Genomic DNA, 20,154 nt, shown 5'->3' on the forward strand with positions numbered 1-20,154 from the left:
GACAAAAATGAGTACGAGCTAATCCATTGTTCAGAAATATTTATCCTATATTTAAGGCAGCATTTTATTATAAGTAAAATAAAAGTAAATAATTTTCAATGCATGAAAAATAAAACGCAATTTTCCAGATACATATAATTAGTGAAAGATGACTCGTACATAAATAAAAACACGAGCACAATATTTCATTAAGATTCTTAAACATAGTCTTGTTAAAGAAGTTTTTACCTGCAGATCCTGTGATATAAGTCGAAACCAGCACGCCAACGCATTCGGTTATGCTCATAGCTGTGCTTAGGTCGGTATTGACATAATTTAGATTAATTAGAGACGTTATTAGCTTGCATTGTGCGTCTAAAGGTCCCTTTCTTGAAATAAGAGGCCCACTCGGTTGCACGAGTTGATACACCACACGCAACAGAAGATTCTTCAAGGAATTGCCTAAACAACTTTCCGTTGTAATGACATCACACATCATTTCCAGTCTGAGAAGAAAATAGTGCAATGCTTGGCAGACAGTAGGCCCAGCCTGAAATAGAAACAAGAATAGAAATGTAAGCGGTACATAAAAAATGTTAGAATAAAAATAAATCTAATTTTATCCACAAAAATAAGAGAGTGGTATGTACATAAGTTGTCACATAAATCAATACAAGTTTAATTAAGCGTTATATTGGATTCAATTAACTTGAGTTAATTTAGTGCACTTTCATAAATTTTTGATTAAAAACTGAATTAGATATTTTATTATTATATAGTCAATAAAAAAATTAAAAAACTACAATTAAAATGACGATCTTTCACATTTTTGCTGAAAACAAATCGAATTGAGACAAAATCTCATTAAAAAATAATGCGACAGAAAGGAAATATCCTCACCATGATATATTGCTTATCCATTGTATTGATATTTAATCCATCGCCGGAAAGAAGACGCAACAACATGGGGCCAGTATTGCGTTCCTTGACGATGCAACTAGCCATACAAGGACTAAGAGGTGTAAAGCCGTCTAAATTGGGATATCTTCGTAACGGTTGATTGCACACATTAGTTAAACATTGCAGTGCAAGACACCAAGCGCGTAAAGAAATTCCAGTATGCCTAAAATTTAACATGTATTAAATATCGTACACATTGAATTAAGTACACGTTAAAATATCGCATTTTAGGGCAATAATTAATGTACGATGATCATTATCGATCATGGCTTGCAATTTCGTTTATAACTTACCAAGAGAGCGCAGATATTAGGCTAGAAATGGCTGCTGGACTGAGCGGAATTAGAGGTTTTAAAGAGGAATCGAATTGAGAGCCTGAATGTTCCATAGCAGCATCCATATTTAACGCAAACCAAAGTTGAAGAACGAGTTCCAAATTTGTACTGTTCTTCTGTTGCACAGACATAAAATTAAAAAAAAATATTATATAAATGATGTATTTAGGAAAATATACTAGTAATTACTTATATGTATAGATATCAAATCAATGCAAAAAATTCATCATTAATAAAGGTGGAATTTAAAGCAGCATTTATTGAAGATTGTTTTTCCAAAATATACTTATTCCAATTTCTTAATTTGGATAACAACGTGCAAATGTAGCTCTAAAAATGTAATAAAAACATAAAAACTTCATGTTTGTTCCTTTCAAAAAATACCAATAAAAGTAACGAGCAATTTTCAAACCTATTAAAAATTTTATTTCCAACACATGGAAATTGAAAAAAGCCTTTCTCTTTTAGAAAAATATTCTATAATGGAAATCAGTTAAACAAATCTATCTGATATTTTTATAGACGATACAATATATTAATTGAAATATTAAGTATTCCAATTTGCTTTTATTATTTAACGTAATATTTTTCAATAGAAAAAACTTATAAAACTCAATAGCAAAATGGCAAACCTCTGAGCACCAACTTGACAATCAAAACCGCAAACGCACTTCCACTTTGACAACAACTTACCCGTAAATACAAGTCTGTGAACGTTTTCTCAAAACATCTCGTTAACATGGAAATGTTCGAAGGAGTATCGATAAGATCTGAAAAGTTTCCGGCTTCCTGGCTTCTATCGTTTGTCTCAGTACGCACGAACGATTGTTGGCAACAGCGATTTGTCTCTGTCGGCATCTAAACAAAAAAGTTTTAGGTGATTATTTCAGAATTATCAACTTTATACTCGAAGCAGTCACGGAATCTCTTCTTGGAACAATTTAGATCAAGTCGTAAACACGAAATGCAAAACAAATATAGTGCAAACAATATTTGCAGAAATAATCATGTAACGAAATACAGAAGAAAAAGAAAAGCAATACAAACTTACGTGTATTGTCGCATTTATGCTGTGAGGTAGATTGTACATGCCAACCGTAGACAGTATTCTTAGCGATATTTCCACACCCATTTCGACTCCATACTCCAATCGCGCGTCCATTGCCAAAGAAATGCTCCTAAAATGAGTTATTTGTTACTTTTCAATTAGACGTGTCATAAAGTTGAAGTGAAGAGCGCGATGTCAATTGTTACAAATAAAAGTGCGAGAAAAGATCCGAGATAAATACCCAGTAATGGCTGAAGTTAAAATTTTTGACACTGTGCTATCCTTCTTCAATATATTTCTGCCACGTTCCAATATGTCGTCCAGAAAGTCCTCCAATTCGCTATCGTCGGATTCCAAAAGGGATGGCAGATAAACGCTGGATTTTGACGTGCCGGCAGTAGTCGAGGTAATCTTGTTCACGATGCTATCCTCCTCGTCCGCGTCTGCTTCGGTAAACCCGTCGCCTAATGTGGCGGCGGAAGAAGCGCTGGTGCCTGCAACATTGGTTGAATCCTCTTCCGATGTGCGACTTTCTTCCGTATGATTGCCCAATGGTTCCAAATTCTCCTCTGACGGACTACCTTCGTGAGCGGAACAAGCTTTAGGATACAGTCGTCCTCCTGCAAATCAAATTTTAAACTTTACTTCCAAAAGTCAAAGTGGAAATTATACACCGCATCTTATTTGAAATTCAAATTTGAACATTTCATTTTACGCGTTTGTAAATAATGTTAAATGTGATTTCACAAAGAATTTTTTATGTAAAATAAAAAGATATAAAGCACACTCGCCAATATAAAGAGACAAGCACTCGTATCTCTCTTCCTTATAAGAAACCGTTTGTTTAAATTTTAATAATCTATATTAATGGATGCAAATGATGGAAAAATATAAAACTAAATATAAAAATAAAAAATTTTTCCTCTGTGACGTTTGATATGACAGAAGATTCATGCGCTTAAACGTGTAAAGCTTAAAATGCGTTTTAACCATCAGTCTTATGACACGTCTACTGGCATAAAATTCGGACTTGAGAAACAAATTTCTGCATTTTATAACGTCAGCTGGCAAAACTTATGTTTTATAAAGGAGATAAATTGTAATTTATCTCTTTTACCTTCCAATAAGTCCATCAAAAGACAAGAAACTGCGTGCGATGACCAAGCAGCGTCAGATGTATCCGTTGCTAATCTGATCAATTTTAAGAGTTGTTCTTCGGTCATAAGCTCGCACAAGTCGATAGCAGGACGTGTGGATACCACTAACCGAGCGACTACCTATACACGATAAATCAGATATGTCATTATGTCCCATTAGATATAGCATAATTATCAAACTTATTATAAAATTATAAAATATACTTTACTGTCAATAATTAGATTAGCCAAAATAATTACGATGCCGAATATAATTGAATAGATAAAATTCTGGTTCTTAATTTGTATAAAAATCTGTTTCCATTTGCAAGCAATACATCATTATATGATATATATAAATATCAGACTTTACATATAAATTACAAAGATTACAAAAGTAAACCAGATTACAAAAGTAAAAAAATAAAGCGCTGTGGGTTTTAAATTATATAAAATATGCGCATGCAATGTTTTATATAAATCAAGTTTGCAAAACTTTCCTTTTTCTAATTTAAAATTTGATAAGTACAGATTCTCTTAGATTTTCAGATCAATCGTATTTTCTTTTTTCGTAAAGTAAATTGCAATAATTTCAGCATTATTTAGCATTGTAATTTTAAAATTTCTTGAAGAAAATGTAAAATAATGAAACAAAGTTTGAAAAACATTTTCTTTTCTTTCATCGCATAAAAAAGATCTGAGATTATAAACTGAATAAATGCACAAACTAATTAAAAAATTAGATAAAATGGCTAAAGTAAATAAAATTTATATAATTATTGCTCAGGCATTAGTAGAAAACGTTAATCGGCATTAGTTGAAAAACTCTGCAATAATATGCAAAAACAGAAAATTAGTTTATACATCTTTGATCAGCGATTTACTCCCTGTAGCAAACTTAATAAAAATTTATAGCACATCGATATGATTATTTGATTTATTTATTTTCGAAATTAGTAAACCTTACCTTGCAAGCCAACAAAAATATGTCCACATTAGCCGAATTATGTAAAATGAGGGCAACGAGACCACGCGCCACTGGCAAGACATACTGATGGGACAAGTTTGTTATATTGTATTCGACTTCCAGATCCATAACGTCCGATTTGCTGCAAATCACGCATAATAAGAGACACGGTGATTATTTCTCTACAACGTACTGAAATTTGAAAGAGTGAGACGACAATCGGGAAACGAACCTAGTGCTGGATCGCGGTTGACTGCAACACGGACTACGAAGCAGTGCCTCGTGTCTCTTGATGACATCCTTGTAATGTTTTGTGGAATGTTGCTTGAGCGTCTTCTTGAAGTAACGCTCTTGAACCTTCAAGGTCGCTTCAACTTTATTGTACAATGTGGCGGCGTCAGATGATAAAGTCATCAGTCCCTAAACATATCGCACACGCATTTATATTTATTTTTCCGTTTAATGTAAAATCGAATGAAAGTGATAAAAGTATTTCTACATATTTTAATCCATTTAAAAGATAAATTTATACGTACTTTAGATGCCGCAGATTTTTTCGCTTGTTCTAATTCATGAAGTTGCTGCTTATGATGCAACAAGCGCTTCTGCAATCTTTTGCGGTAGCTACGAGAGGCTGATGATCGATTAGCATTGACGTATCTCCTTTGCATAGCCGATTCTCCTTGAATAAACTCCCAACGAGAAAATAAACCTTCCGAAACAAAAGATGTAAAGATATTATTTCAGAATGCTCAGATAATTATCATATGTCGTTTTGCTTTCATCAGTTCATATTTTGATTCACAAATTTTTAGACATTTTGCATATTGCAATAGAATTTACAATGTAAAATAAAGAAACACAAATCAGAGAATATTTCGATCTTTCTGAAAGTATAACAATATCCAATATTATGGAATATATTAAATCAAAAGATTATTTAAATAAAAACGACTTTATCTACATTCGCTTTTTTGACGGATTTCTCGTTAATTTGCAATGTATTTGTAGCAGTTTTAATAAAATTTCAAAACATACCAAAAAAATTTCAACATATAAAAATTGCAAAAAAGAAATATCTCGTTAAACTAACATATGTTAAAAAATATTCTTTTTAATGTCATATATGCAACAGAATTACTTTTTCTTTAATTTCCTAAAATACCTTTAAGCAAATATTAGTCGCCAGGAAAAAAAATAGTAAATTACAGATACATATAGTCACATAAAAATTACCTTGTTCTCTAGTTTTTTCATGATTGTCCTCGAAGCAGGATGGTGGAGTGATGGTGTCTAGACACACTGACAGAAACAATAATACCCAACCTATTAAGGTGATGTCTAGTCGACTGGACTCGGATGGCTGCGCATTCGTAAGAGGAGCCAGTAATTTGCTCAATGTACGAACCATGGCTTCAATAACTGAAGACTTGTTTCCTCCGGCTATTAACGATTTCCGCCCAAGGAATGTTAATAAAATAAACACCCTGAAAATCAAATTTAGTTTTAAGTACACTTCTCATAAAATCAGATCATATTATTTGATTGCCTATTTTACAAGCTGCGCAAAATGAACTGAAAATATGAAATATGCAATCAAATATGCCATTAAATTAAGAAAAAAAAACTTGGGATTGAGTAGAAAATTACAAAATTTTAATTTAAAAAAAGGTAATAATTTTAATTGTTTCTTTAAATCGAATAAATGTGGAAAACAGAATTATACGTGCACTTGCAAAATTAAAAAAAAAAATGAAATTTTTAATATATTTTAACAATTTATATTAGCAAAATGTATAGCATATAGAAAAGCTAATTTATTTCGACGTATTTTGCAAGAAAAAAATTTATATAATTAAGCGCTTCTGACATAAATAAATATGACTGCCATAAAAAAAAAAACGAAAATTTAATCACATTCGGGAAAATGGTAAACATCTCAAGTCTCACCTGTCTTGCGGAAAAATATGAGAGGACGATGACGAATAAAGATTAATCAGAGTATTGGACAAAAAGTTGCCCCACCATGGCTGATGTCCCGCCATGCCAGCTAAAAGCGCAGCAGCGTGAAGCTGTAAACGTGGAGCTGGCGTGACAACGCATATCGAGTGAAAAAATTTCTCACAAATCGTTGGAGTGAAAACTTCATGTAACGATGTTGGTCGGTACACCTAAATTAAAAAGAAAACAAAGATCAATATATTTGGAGGGTTGTTGCAAAAAAAAACAACACAAATTGGTTTCGTTATTCGAACGGGCGTTTAAAATGTACGATAACAGCATTACTGCATTTACATACACTAGGCACTGGACCAATCTCGTACACGGTGTACAGCAAAATGTCAAGTAGGGTTTCTCCGAGCACTCGTAATTTGTCACTGGGTGCATTCGTGAAAGATGCCGTTGGCATGTTTCGCAAGCCTCTCCACGACTCGAGACGTCGCCAGACGCCTCGCACAACATTCAATTGATGTTGGAACATGATACATTCCTATAGCAGAGATAAGTACGCGTCAAAAAAATTGTTTCTTGAAACTTGTTCTTATTTGTCAAACCGATGGAAAATTATTGAATTGTGTGATAATTTCGGATTTTTCAAATAAGTCTGCTCATTTCTTTTGTCAAGTAAAGCGTAGTTTAATTAACATGTAAATTAAATATTCGTTTGTTAAAATTGTGTGATCAAGTCTCGCCCGTATTTGTTCACAAAAGCGTGCTGCGTAAAAAACAATAACACAATCCGAAATTACTTTTATTATACAACCCAATATGTTCATAATTTACCTGATATGTTGACAGTATCTTCGCCGATGGCTGTTCTTTACTTTCATTAGGCATTTTGTTGTAACAAAGATAATTTTGCATGTGCATAACATTAGGAGTTTCCGAACATAGCAATGGATCTAATAATGTTTTTAACCTTTCAGTAGCTAAACTAAATCTGGAAGTAAAAAGAAAATACTTCTATAAACACCGTAAAGAAATAAACACATCATTTATTATAGTAGTCACACATTTATGATTAGGCAAAGAATCGTTAAAAATTTTATATAAATAAATGAATATTTAATATGTTCTTAAAATATAAAGAAATGTAAATGTCATTAAAAAATGTTGCACAGAAATAGCATTGATAATTGATAATAAAACATTCAAAAGACAAATGATTGATGTTACAGGACGATAGAAAAATCACCCCAATTAAAAATTTGACCATATCATATGAATAAACAATTATTAATAATTTTTTCTTCCGTATATATAGCGTTCTTATTGCAATACCTGCATTGAACATCCTCCGCTAAAGCCGACAATATATTACATTGCGTATCAATGGTAACTTGTAAAGAAGGATCAAAAATGTTGGCATCGAACGATGAAGAGTCGCTTAGCTCTGAATAATCCTCTCCGGGCAAAACCACCATATGTCCATAAAACACTCCTAACGGTATTTTACATGTAGTTGTGGACATTCCGTAGCGTCCTATTGTAGTAATCTGACAACGGTGTAAAATTCATTTTAGTTTACAGATAGAAAAGTGAGAACCAATTGATATATCGATGGATTCGCTCTATAACGCTATCAATTAATATCCACCTTACATTAACCATGAAAAAAAAAAAATAGTATCCGAAACTTCGCACTGTGTAAAGGTATGTTACCTTGAGATATCTGCATACAGGAGGCGGTTGGAGGTCACAGACAATCAACGGCTTACTTCCTATATCACCAGCGACAATAAGACGAGTGCCATCTGTTTCCTCGTTTTTCGTCCAAATGTCTATGGACAGTGATACCAGATCGTTGCACGAGGGAATCATCAAATCGGTCAACAATACAGGTGACCCAAAGTCCAAAATAACGAATCGACGGGCTCCCGAATGCATTCGTTCGACGACTAACGCTTGCTGTGGCGGCCAGCACAATAATCTGCCCCATGGATACATAATATCTTCCCGCTGCAACATTTATAATGGATTAATCACCAGCGAAATAAGAGGCTTCCTCCCTTTCTCTCGCTCTCGTTCTCTTTCTCTCTCTCTCTCTTTCTCTCACAGCTTACACTTCCCAAATGCATTTGCGAAAAAATGTATAAGTGGAATGGCTATTTTGTATTTTGATCGCGACAATCATCATCACGGCAAAGACAATTCTCGCGTTTCGAATGTGTTGGAATATAGAAAGGGTTACTATACATGATGAGGTGAGATTTTACTCAATACATCAAAAATTGGCGTAATAACTAGCCTTAATTGCGTCAAATAATAAAGCCAGTGTACAAACGAGAACTGAAACTGTGTCAGCTGCTAGCACACATAAAAAAATGCAAACAATCGTTTACATGGTGGTGGTTATTGTGAGTACTAATTGGTGACGTTTCTTGTGTGAATAAATAAGAAAACGAGAGAGAAGAAAAGAAAAACCTATGTATAAACAACGATATTATATGCAAGGATAAAAACTAACATCGAGTAGATAATTCGAGAGATTTCATATGATTCATGCAACTTGCGCTTAACGTCATTCAGCCGCGCCTGACGAAGAACTTTCGAGTGAGCGAGCTCGATCAAAAATCAACGTATTAAACCAAGCGAGTGTGAACGACAGAAGAAGACGATATATTACTAAACTTAAAAAAAAAAAGGGGGGGGGGAAATAGAATATAGTGCGTGTCTTCGTCTACGAAAATCTACCTTTTTAGGATTGCTCTCCTCAACTTTGTTTACAGCGGTATTGATATTTTGTGCGGATGACTTTTCTTTCGTTACAATGGAACTTAACACATGTGAACTAGGCATATTGTTTTGCGTGTTATGCCAGGTCTGACTGTTGCCGGACGCATCGTTAGCCTCGTCACAGTCTGATTGTTCATCAGGCGTGAGCAATAGTTGCGTAGACGGCTTCTTTAGCACTCTTCCCGTATACATACTAAGCAGATCACTTAACGACTGAGCTGTCGGTTTAGCCTGAACATGTGGTCCTAGCGATCCGGCATCCAAGTTCTACAATTAATATTTCTATCTAAATGAAAATTCTTTTACTCTAGAAACATCTATTACTGTATACACGCCGTTTTTATAAACACATTTTATGAACGTTGATGTTATTAGCCACTGCGATCGCGAGAGAACATAAACTCTTCGCCTCGCCTACTCTTCTACAAATATCCTCAAGATTTATCAGATACACTATCACTTTCTCGCGCGTTACTCAAATCTTATTGTTAGACAAAACGTGCGCGAGAGTCTAACCTAAGGTGGCGAAAATTATTGCTACTATTGCAACACTTCAATTCAACAGCGATTCGTTCTCTTATCGTTACAAAATAATCTGAATCGCATCGCTCAAAAAAATATCACAATCCTAAGCTAGATTTGTTACACGCAAAAACACTTACGTAGCTATGATGTAACGTTTTAATATCAGGTACACCATTGTTGTTCGTCGCCGTACTGTCATAGAGAGTCGGCCCGATGTTAATTGTACTCATGCCGGGATCGATCTTTTCCAATTTCGAACCGTCGGAAGCGGCGTGACAAGTAAAATGAAGCGGTTCGACCTGTATCAAGTATCACGACGATTAAAAGATGCGTTCTTGCCACCGCCTTTATTCGAACAAACAAAACGATATTACCTCGAGGAGACCTTTGATATTTTGATTAGTGCATAGTGCCTTTAATTTGCTAGATACTACAAATTCACTAGCGGGATGCGCGGGCAGTGTGAGCAGATCCCTCAAATCGATGGCATCCTGCGCTATCTTGGACGAGTGTATGGCGCTCGACGAAGCGACAGACGGGCCTGTTTGCTCGCCGGCCACGACGGACGCATACGTCACAGGCATTGAGCTAAACTTTGGTAACATTGGTGGCTCCAAGTCGAAGAGTTCCGTCTCGAAGGGCGTGTTATATAGACCGAATCTATAAGATTATCAATGAAAGCGTGCGTATTAATGAAAACTCTGTAACATGACGTAAGTTCGTGAGGAATTACAAACGGGCCGCATGTGTGCAATTGAGGAATGCGCATTTTACCTTGTTGCGAGCAGCAAATGGTAAGGATTTACTCTGTTTGATATTTCCGTGGCTATCTGTTGCACCAAAGAGACGCATTTCTGGGCGATACTGTGATTTCTGTCCAACGGCAGAAATCTCGTGATGAGCAATTGCAGCCATCTCAATGAACCAGCCCAGTGAACCTCCACGATTGATGGCAATAAATTGACCAAAACGGAAAGCATAGCCTCGTCGAAGGTTTGGGCCGGCGAGTCCTCTATGTTGTAAAATCCTCTGGAAAAGCACAGCTTTGTAAAATCTTCGCGCGATCAGTGTCGTCATATCGATACCAGAATGAAATAACTCACCCGCTGCAAAGGACGATCAACTTGACACATTTGTGTGCTATACTCCTGCCAGCGTGCAAGAGGCATGTTTGTAATAAACTAGACAATCGTCCTTGTACGGAACGTATAGTCTCCAATTGAAGAGCCTTTATCTCGACGCTGTTCTGAACGCTCCGCAATCTCGTTAACCTTATTGAAGCTACCCATATCAGAATATCGAGAGCGATAGACTGCACGACAGGAGAGCTGCAAATGCATTCACTCGAATTAGATTCTTCTTTTTTTTTTTTGTACTCATTAAATCTGTGTTACGTACTCGGCGGGTCCCTGCAAACACGCGACGCTTAGAAGGTTATCGACAAAGACTTTAGACTCCAACATAGCGCATCTCTGTAGTCTTTCGTTAGGTATGCCGGTGGAGTGCACCGACCTCACGGTGATGGAGATTTCGTGAATCCAGTTGCAACCTTAGGCGGAAAATAAGCGGTGAAAATGTAATTTCCTGATTGCAAAATTCAAAGCAAGATGCGTGAATTTTTCCTATTAATTAAGTATCAAGTAACAGCGAACAAAATAATAAATGGATTTTTATGCTAATATTTTCGATTCTACATATACACTCACCCGAAAAAAAAGCGGTACACTGAAAATGTGGGAAAAATTCATCAAATTTCAACTGACGATAACTTCGTAAATAATAAAGATAGAAAGTTCTATAAAATATGGAAATGAAGCTAAAAATCTCTACTTTAAGAATCAATTTATTTCAATGTTGCAAAATAAATTTATTGAAAATGGCGGATGACAAAGCGCGAGCATGCAAAATTGAAAAATAATGGTTCGAGTTTGCGACGGTGCACGGTATAAACAAAAAATTGTAGCTTATTGGGATCAAAAGCGTACGAAAGTACAGAGTCTCCTCTTTAAAATGCTTTTTTATGCATCTCGATACGATGATTTTTCGCCGAGAGATTCGCATTTGAAGAAAAAGGCAGATTCTTACTTCAAATGCGAATCTCTCAGCGAAAAATCATCGTATCGAGATGCATAAAATAGCATTTTAAAGAGGAGACTCTGTACTTTCGTACGCTTTTGATCCCAATAAGCTACAATTTTTTGTTTATACCGTGCACCGTCGCAAACTCGAACCATTATTTTTCAATCAATTGTTTTGCATCCGAAGGAGATGTCTGCAGATCTTTTGTGATTTCTCCGCCCTGACTTTTTGTTTATGCTCGACCGCACATTGCGAGAAGAGTGCTTGATTTCTCTTGATCTTTTTCTTTCGAGACGCGTTACTTATTCGTACGACTTCGTCAAAGTAAACAATAATTAATCTTTTCGCATTGAAATTATTGGTCAATTATGGCGACGATAAGTCCTGAAAAAGCTGCTCAAGTTGTAGCGTTAATTGAAGATGGAAGAAGTCGAAGGTACGTTGCTGAGGCACTTGATTTATCAGTGTCAACCGTGCAACGTGCTTATGCTAGGTACTTGGAGACTAATTCTGTCCAAAGAAGACCTGGTTCGGGACGTCCTCGTTGTACGAATGAAAACGATGACCGATTTATTGTTTTAAATTCATTAAGAGACAGACATCGAACGGCTGTTCAAATTCGAAACAATTTAAGAGATGTCCGCGAATGTAATGTATCCGTTGACACTATTCGAAACAGATTAGCGGAACACGGTCTTTTTCCGCACAGGCCAGCAAATGTACCTTCGCTTATGCGTCGCCATCGCGTAACTCGACTCAATTTTGCTGTCGAGCATGCAGGCTGGACATATGCAGAATGGAGTACCGTTCTTTTTAGCGACGAATCTCGTTTTTGGCAGTATTCTTCAGACGGACGAGAACGAGTATACCGTCGCGTTGGAGAACGATTTGCAGACTGTACTGTAAGTGAGAGGCCTAGAAGTAAGAATCTGCCTTTTTCTTCAAATGCGAATCTCTCGGCGAAAAATCATCGTATCGAGATGCATAAAAAAGCATTTTAAAGAGGAGACTCTGTACTTTCGTACGCTTTTGATCCCAATAAGCTACAATTTTTTGTTTATACCGTGCACCGTCGCAAACTCGAACCATTATTTTTCAATTTTGCATGCTCGCGCTTTGTCATCCGCCATTTTCAATAAATTTATTTTGCAACATTGAAATAAATTGATTCTTAAAGTAGAGATTTTTAGCTTCATTTCCATATTTTATAGAACTTTCTATCTTTATTATTTACGAAGTTATCGTCAGTTGAAATTTGATGAATTTTTCCCACATTTTCAGTGTACCGCTTTTTTTTCGGGTGAGTGTATATTTATTATAATATTAATCTTAGTTTATCCTTTACGAGTCAATTTGATCCAAGCGAAAATTTTGAAGGTTGGTATTTCGACGTGAAAAAACTTTGGGGGTCTCTTAGTAAGCCAGTCGGACCCTCAGTCATTTATTATTTCCAAAATAAATAAGAAGTAAAACTAGATCTGTGATACTCGAGTATGCCAAAAGCTGTTGTAAATTTCACGACAATTTTGACAGTTTTTTAAAAATACTATCCCATAATTATTAAATCTTGAATTATTACACATGTAAACATAGAACATATTTTTTCTTAAAACCTGCAAAATTTCTTCCTTTTCTATAGTGCACTAGATTTTATACATTAAAAATATATTTTCAAAAAATAATAATTACAGCAAATTTAGAATTTAATTACCTTTTGTAGACTCCAAACTATAATACATATACATTAAACCAGTTTACATTTATAGATATTTGGGCATATATAAAAAAAGTTCTAGGTCTCACGAATTTCATGCGCCAAACTAGGTAACAAGAAATAAGTATGTCACAAAGAGTTAATAATTTAAATTGTACTTACCAACGTAAGTTCCAAACTTCTTGCTGTTTGCACCTTCGTCAAATCGTTCTCCAGTGCTAGGTGGCACAACTGGGCGTACCTCGAATATTTTCAACTTCTTGCAGGTGGGTGGTTTACTTTCCGCTACGTTCGCTTTTGTCTTCGCAGACGTCTTTAAAGTGGAAGAAGAAAAAAAAGAATGCTTTTACCTCAACGTGTCAATTCTATTACGCATAAAGATAGACGGACAGTACTTACTCCATCTTTTTGATCGATTAAAGCTTTAATGTGGACGAGCAATGTTCTAGCCTTCGAACGGAATAATTTCGGGCTTGTTAACGTTACGCATCCAGAGCGGCAAGACAGATCCATGCAGCGGTGCAAGTCGATAGGGCCACAGAGAATTTCTGTATTGTGCTGACGTTGATATTCCTCCGTGATAACCGGATTTTCATTCTTTTGCTCGGCGCCTATGTTAAAATCGATTCTCTCGTCCACGGGAGTAAGCGGAGTTCTCTGATGGCCGATTCTCTTCATATTTTGCTTCAACAAAGTCACTTGGATAGTCGGCAATTCCTGGCAAAATGCAAGCAAGGTAAATCGAACATCGACGTGTCCTATGCTTCCTAGTGCACTTCGAGGTAGAGTGAGCTCGAACACGTGTTCATCCCAAGTAGTCCTAATATGAGACAGAAAAAATCTATATGTATAACTTTGCACACTATACTTTTTTTTCAATCGCAAAAAACGTAAATTTGCGAAACATCCTTCTTTTTGTTCGATGATTTTTAAGTACAAAAACTACTGGTCCTTCAATTTTCAAAAAAGAAAACATCAATTTGAAGACGATAAGAAAATTTGCAATTGAAAGACAATACGATTGTTCCCAGACAACTTTTATGGCTTTCGAAATGTTCATAATTGTGCTAAACTTACGCGTCATTCTGCAACCGCCAAGTTCTCGTGTGATGCTGATCTTCCGATTGGTGAAGATGCTGCGGATGACGCCGTTGCCTTTGAGCTTGCACCATTTCACTCCAACAGGGAGGAACAGTCGCGCTGTACGCAGGGGAATGTCGATCGAATCTCGTAAGTTCGTATAAGAGTCGTAAGTCCGAATAAGAGAAACTCGATTTATGCGCCAGTAGCTGATCGCTAAAACAATAAAAATATGTAAATGCTTTAGAGTCGTAAGATCATCACGTAGATAATGCTTTCGCATGGTATTTTACAGACTACAACGAATGTATTGGCAGTAAGTGAAATTATTGATTTCTAATGCAGCATCTAAATAAATAATCGAATTTTACTCTCAGCAAAAGCTAACTTTTCAATTTTCACTCAAATAAGGAGTTCGATCGAGTTAATCGGAATAGTTCGTGTAGAAGACAAAAACTTCTCAGATAGCTTTCAAAATATTCAAATATCGTAGATTTGTTAAATAATGCATTAAATACACGAACTTACTGGCAGATCGACGAGGTTGATGTGCTAGGAGCTATATTTTCGCTAGTGAAACTTCCCTCGCTGCCCATATTCACATCGTCGACGTCATCTTTCTCTTCCGCGGAATCCTCTTCTTCCGCTGTGATAAAGAAATGCAACGTGCCATCGCTCGTGCACACACACAGCCTTTCTAAGCCTGAAAATAACGACGGTGATCTTAAAATACACGTTTTCCACTCTTATAAGTATTCGAAATCGATCATCTGATCACTCACTCATTTCCTTCTCATCGAAAAATACTTACTGTTGCAGTAAGTCGCGGAGATAAATTTCTTGCCTTCTAACCTCGCCTCCGTCACAGTCTTCAGCGTGTTTAAATTTAATAATCTGACCACGCCGTCTCTACATACCAGAGCAACTTGCCCAACGGGTTCCTGAACGGCTGGCTCATTAGTAGAATTGATACTAGAATTCATAGAGGACGTCGCGCACTTTTGTTTCTCCTGAAGAGGAAGGAGCACGTGTTCGATCGGTGCTTGTTCCAAAGGTAGTTCTCGCTTCACCAGCGGTTCCGACGACACTTTCACTACCGGCCCCGAGAAATCCAAGGCGTACACGAGCAACACAGCGGCAGCACTCGTTCCACTTTCATTACTGCGAATTTCGCCATTTATCAATTTGCTGGACTGACTGTCGTTGTGGTCCCAGTACATGTAACTCTTCTGCGGGAAGAAATCACTCTCGTCGTCCACATCCATCTGATTGGTATTCAATAAGGAAGATTCGGCGGTGGAGGTGTTGTCCACCGCGGGACACATCGCGACGTACAAGTGTCTGCCGTCCTTGGACGGAGTTATACATGTGATGCGGAGAGAATCCGGTGCGTTTATAGCTAAAGTTTTGATGACCACCGGTTCGGCCTTGGTGATCTTCAGCGTAAGATCTAAGCTCTTTTTGTTCATCGTTGTCAAGTCAGACGTCGACGCGAAGTGGGCCGTGCCGTTGATGGGAACGAAATTGTGATCGATGTCGACGTAGGGGGTCGACGCCGTCGGCGCGGGGCCGATGGGAATGCCGATGGGACTCGAGTAAATGCCGTTTGAAGACGAGGCGGTCAGTGTGGTGGTCGGGAAGATTCCGTCGTAATGCGGACCGACCACCATGTCCGAGTCCACATCCTCGATAACTGGCACTTCGTATAAAAATTTGCCGAGAAAGAGCTCCTGGTACAAGCTCTCTTGGCGACCGCCGTTCGAGCTGGCACTGGTTCCAGTCCCGGAGAGGGTCTTCTTGGTCTTCGACTCTTTCGTATTGTCCTCCTTAATGGGTTGCGTCGTCGCGGCTTTGTGATGAAAATCTAAGAGCACTAAATAATGCGACCTCGACGATATGTACCTATCACCCGCTACTTTCATTATATCTAAAGTATCACTGGCGGCACTATTTACACTGTTCATCGCGCGGACCAGCGACGACGAGCTCGCCAAGTCGCTTGAGGCGGCCCATACGTTTTCTAAGGTTCGTAATTGCGCGGGATTGTTCACCGTCACCGTAACCCCACACACTAAACACGGTCGAATTTTCTGGTCTGACATCTCGCTGTTCACAGACGATGTAGTCGTGGAGTTGGCGCTCTTCGCTTCCTCCTTCGGCGTAACCGGAGACCCTACCACCGAAAGCGCCGTCACTTGCACTTTGTAAAACGGCGAGGATTTGTATTCTGGAAGCGGATTGGAGTCGGAGCCTAGATTCAGATACGGAGTCGCCACATTCCTCGCAGCGCAGAACTGTATCGATTCCTTGTTGTTTATTTCTTGATCCACGGGGGATATATAAAATGATACCTCCCTCTGCAAAACCAACAGTTTATCGTATTATTTTCATGGAGAATCATAATGCGATACGTAATGATAAATGATAATTATATTATAAATAATGATTAATGATAATTTATTTAAGAGACATCCAATCTATTTGAAAACATTTTCCGCTCAATTAGCTCAACCGTGTGTAACATGATCGTGTTTCTAAGTAGTTTATCTTTCTACCGCGTAAGTTATCTTATTATGTCAAGTCAGCGCTAATAACGACGTTGGATCGTTTTCGCTGCTAAGACTTGAATTTATATTAAAATGGAGATTAATTGCTCCGCGGATTGATCCAAATCTGTTCAGTCAAAAAAAAAAAAAAAAAACACTATTAACCTCGAATGCTCACCTTCAACTGATTCGTTATGTTCCAAATATTTACAAAACCATTGGAAGAGGCTGTAGCTGCGAGGCCCTTGACATTAGTAGTACCTATGACGTCCACCGTGTCGCCTGGCTCTCGCGCGGGGGCGGTTGCGAGGGTGACGGAAAGCGGAACGTTCTGCGTGTATTCGCCCTTGACGAACGGACACGCAGGCGAATGTCTCTCATGCTCTGACCATGGCTCGTCTGTAGGCTCCCAACATACCAGACACACGTTACAGGTGAAGCACATCGCTCTGTCATCACCTGTGGTGTTTGGTTCATGATAGAACCCAGCCTGTGCCATTTGGTCGGGTAAAGCCCATCTGAAATACATGTAAATCAATTCTTTATAGCTGCATATAAATATTATCCAATTAAATATTATTAAATATTATCCAATTGCATTAATTATTTAAATTCGTATATTAGAGATAAGTTTCTGTCGCTCATAAAGAGATCGTTCCAAAAACAGAAACTTTTATTATCGCAATATCCATCTTTTGCCTGAAAGACGGCAAAAAGAAGTCGATAATGCCGGAAAATATTTTGACTAAAAATATTGCATCATTTATAAGACATTACTGCAGAAAATCGTCTTAAAAACGATAGAAACTTTTGCATACCTCCTAATATAAATAGACGTACATTACAAGATTGTACAAGATAGACAAAAATAAAACTAGGTATGCTAAACTTTTTACATTTGGTTTTCCACATCAAAACAGCGTTGCATTGCTTACTTGTAATTCATATGTGGCCATTTTGGAAAAGTGTTACGACGTGCCGCTTCGCTGAACATTAACGCTCTATCAGTTGGACCGCCTTCTAACGCAAGACTAGGTAATAGGCCATTTAATCGCTCATTGATCGCGGAGGCAATGGGCAGTGCCGCTATATGCCGATTTTGCCTCTTTAACTCCATCACTAAACCAGAGCACACGAGTTTCAGGGATCCGTGCGGTAGCTCCAAGCATATTGTGTTCCACTGTAATCAAATTACGATAATTCCGTTATTTTCTTCACACAGAATTCAAGAATAATTGACATGCTTGTATTAGTGCTATCAATATCGGATAATTATTCTGAATACTCTCCAAGTATATGAAATTATTTAAAAATAATCAGAAAAATAAATACTCAAATATCGGAATGCTACAATAAAATAATGTGATTAAGTATGTGTTCCATTTAATCATCATAAAATGCGATGCTACATTCAAATGCGATGTTATCGTTTCATGGACTTTAATTGCAAAGATAATTAAATATCTAGCTAATGCCAATGCTTGAGTAATAAATAGACATCTGAATGTACGCGTATATTGCGACTTGATTCATATTATCTGTAATATGGATATTTCAGTACTTTGACTAATAACCAAAATAATGAAATATTTGAATAAGATTTGCAAGTTTGGATGATAAAACTTTTTTGGGTATAACAATTACACAGTTCATATATTGATAGTACCAATAAAATTAATATTATATTGCATATTTTAGAAAACATATCTAAAATTAAAAATTCTAAACAAATTATTATTAAAACATGTTATTAAAAAAATGTAAATGTATATTTGTAGGAGAGGGTTATTTTCTTTAAGCTTCCTATAAATAAAATTTATTTCGTACATTTTTCAGTGGTTTCCTCTTAACATAATAAATGACAAAATACTGTATGAATCATCTTTGATAATCGTATTGTTGTTTATGGAAAATTTATATTTTTCTCTACAATCTCTTCAAACTCAACTCTCGTCAAAAACATCTTTCAAGATAAAATTTACTTCAGCTTAATCAAATAAAAAAAAAAAAAAATATAAATAGCTAAGTATACTCGTGAAAATTATTTTACTATAATATTTGAATTTTCAATTCTTCTATAGACAAGTGGAAAAATGTATCTTGATTAATAATTTTTTCAGCTCTGTATTCTTGTCATAATCTATGGTTTAAAACAAATTTATTTTTCTATCTAAAATCCTTAAAAAACAAGGCAAAACTGAAAATGCCACATTTTAAATATAAGATGTTTCTGTTTTCAATACATTTGCAATAACAACTGTTTTAATAGTAATAATAGGTTGACACAACTGATCTGGAATAACTGCAATAGTTGTCATACATGTCCTATTGCAATGTATTATGTATAATAATAAATTGATATTATATAGTATATGTATATACTTACTTTTTGAGCTTTAATACCTTTCTTCTGATTCGCTTGCGCTGCAACAATTTTACTTGACAGTTCTTGTAATACCTCTAGCAAATGTTCCACTCCTGGCAACTCTATGCACTGTAGGCATTGAACTAATATTGTAGCCTCTGACAGTAGTAGCTCCAACTTGACAACATCTTCGCTTTTGGAAACTGGAGTTTGCAAGATTGTGTCCAACAATAGCACCCCATTGTAATCACTACGTATACCAATTCCTCGTCCATCCGTATATAATACTTTGTCTACCCCCTCGGATAAATATACTCCTTGCAATTTTCCATTTGATTTACCTACAATAAACATAATTGCCACATAAGTCATAAAAATATCTTATTATCTTTCGCATGTATGGCATAAACATTTCTTGTGTCATTAATAAAAACTGTAGTTAACAATAATTTATAGAATCTGATCGTATAGAAATGTTAATTATTTTTATTGAAATTCTGATATTAGATATTAAAATCTGTTTTATTGTTATTCTATAAATTTAATATTATATTCACTTAACAATTTGATTGGACATAATATACATATTCATCAATATAATGTAATCATATAATATTAGACGATTTATATTTAGAGGTAATAATAATTATAAAATTGATAGAATGATTTCGCACATCTTTAGA

The 20,154-nt window shown here is 36.3% G+C and overlaps 1 protein-coding gene across 3 annotated transcripts in view; it reads right to left on the reverse strand.

The window, feature by feature from the left end:
• Positions 1-20,154, reverse strand: part of Bruce (BIR repeat containing ubiquitin-conjugating enzyme) — a 36,712-nt gene that overhangs the window by 15,246 nt on the left and 1,312 nt on the right. For 2 of the 3 annotated variants that reach the window (XM_067356329.1, XM_067356328.1), the window contains exons 2-31: positions 19,493-19,812; positions 18,042-18,286; positions 17,285-17,624; positions 15,372-16,917; positions 15,089-15,263; positions 14,558-14,776; positions 13,880-14,300; positions 13,643-13,793; positions 11,086-11,236; positions 10,791-11,015; positions 10,462-10,716; positions 10,062-10,347; positions 9,825-9,986; positions 9,121-9,429; positions 8,089-8,385; positions 7,708-7,922; positions 7,210-7,366; positions 6,725-6,916; positions 6,376-6,596; positions 5,662-5,912; positions 4,962-5,137; positions 4,658-4,845; positions 4,426-4,567; positions 3,440-3,599; positions 2,564-2,942; positions 2,326-2,452; positions 1,968-2,132; positions 1,233-1,390; positions 880-1,102; positions 229-529 (exon numbers count right to left, since the gene is read on the reverse strand). In XM_067356329.1, coding sequence (XP_067212430.1) covers positions 229-529; positions 880-1,102; positions 1,233-1,390; positions 1,968-2,132; positions 2,326-2,452; positions 2,564-2,942; positions 3,440-3,599; positions 4,426-4,567; positions 4,658-4,845; positions 4,962-5,137; positions 5,662-5,912; positions 6,376-6,596; positions 6,725-6,916; positions 7,210-7,366; positions 7,708-7,922; positions 8,089-8,385; positions 9,121-9,429; positions 9,825-9,986; positions 10,062-10,347; positions 10,462-10,716; positions 10,791-11,015; positions 11,086-11,236; positions 13,643-13,793; positions 13,880-14,300; positions 14,558-14,776; positions 15,089-15,263; positions 15,372-16,917; positions 17,285-17,624; positions 18,042-18,286; positions 19,493-19,812 — 8,157 coding nt within the window. The remainder of the gene's footprint in view (positions 1-228; positions 530-879; positions 1,103-1,232; positions 1,391-1,967; positions 2,133-2,325; positions 2,453-2,563; positions 2,943-3,439; positions 3,600-4,425; positions 4,568-4,657; positions 4,846-4,961; positions 5,138-5,661; positions 5,913-6,375; positions 6,597-6,724; positions 6,917-7,209; positions 7,367-7,707; positions 7,923-8,088; positions 8,386-9,120; positions 9,430-9,824; positions 9,987-10,061; positions 10,348-10,461; positions 10,717-10,790; positions 11,016-11,085; positions 11,237-13,642; positions 13,794-13,879; positions 14,301-14,557; positions 14,777-15,088; positions 15,264-15,371; positions 16,918-17,284; positions 17,625-18,041; positions 18,287-19,492; positions 19,813-20,154) is intronic. The other variant, XM_067356335.1, reaches the window with a different exon arrangement.

This window comes from Linepithema humile, chromosome 1 (assembly GCF_040581485.1).
Source record: "Linepithema humile isolate Giens D197 chromosome 1, Lhum_UNIL_v1.0, whole genome shotgun sequence".
Classification (NCBI taxonomy): domain Eukaryota; kingdom Metazoa; phylum Arthropoda; class Insecta; order Hymenoptera; family Formicidae; genus Linepithema; species Linepithema humile.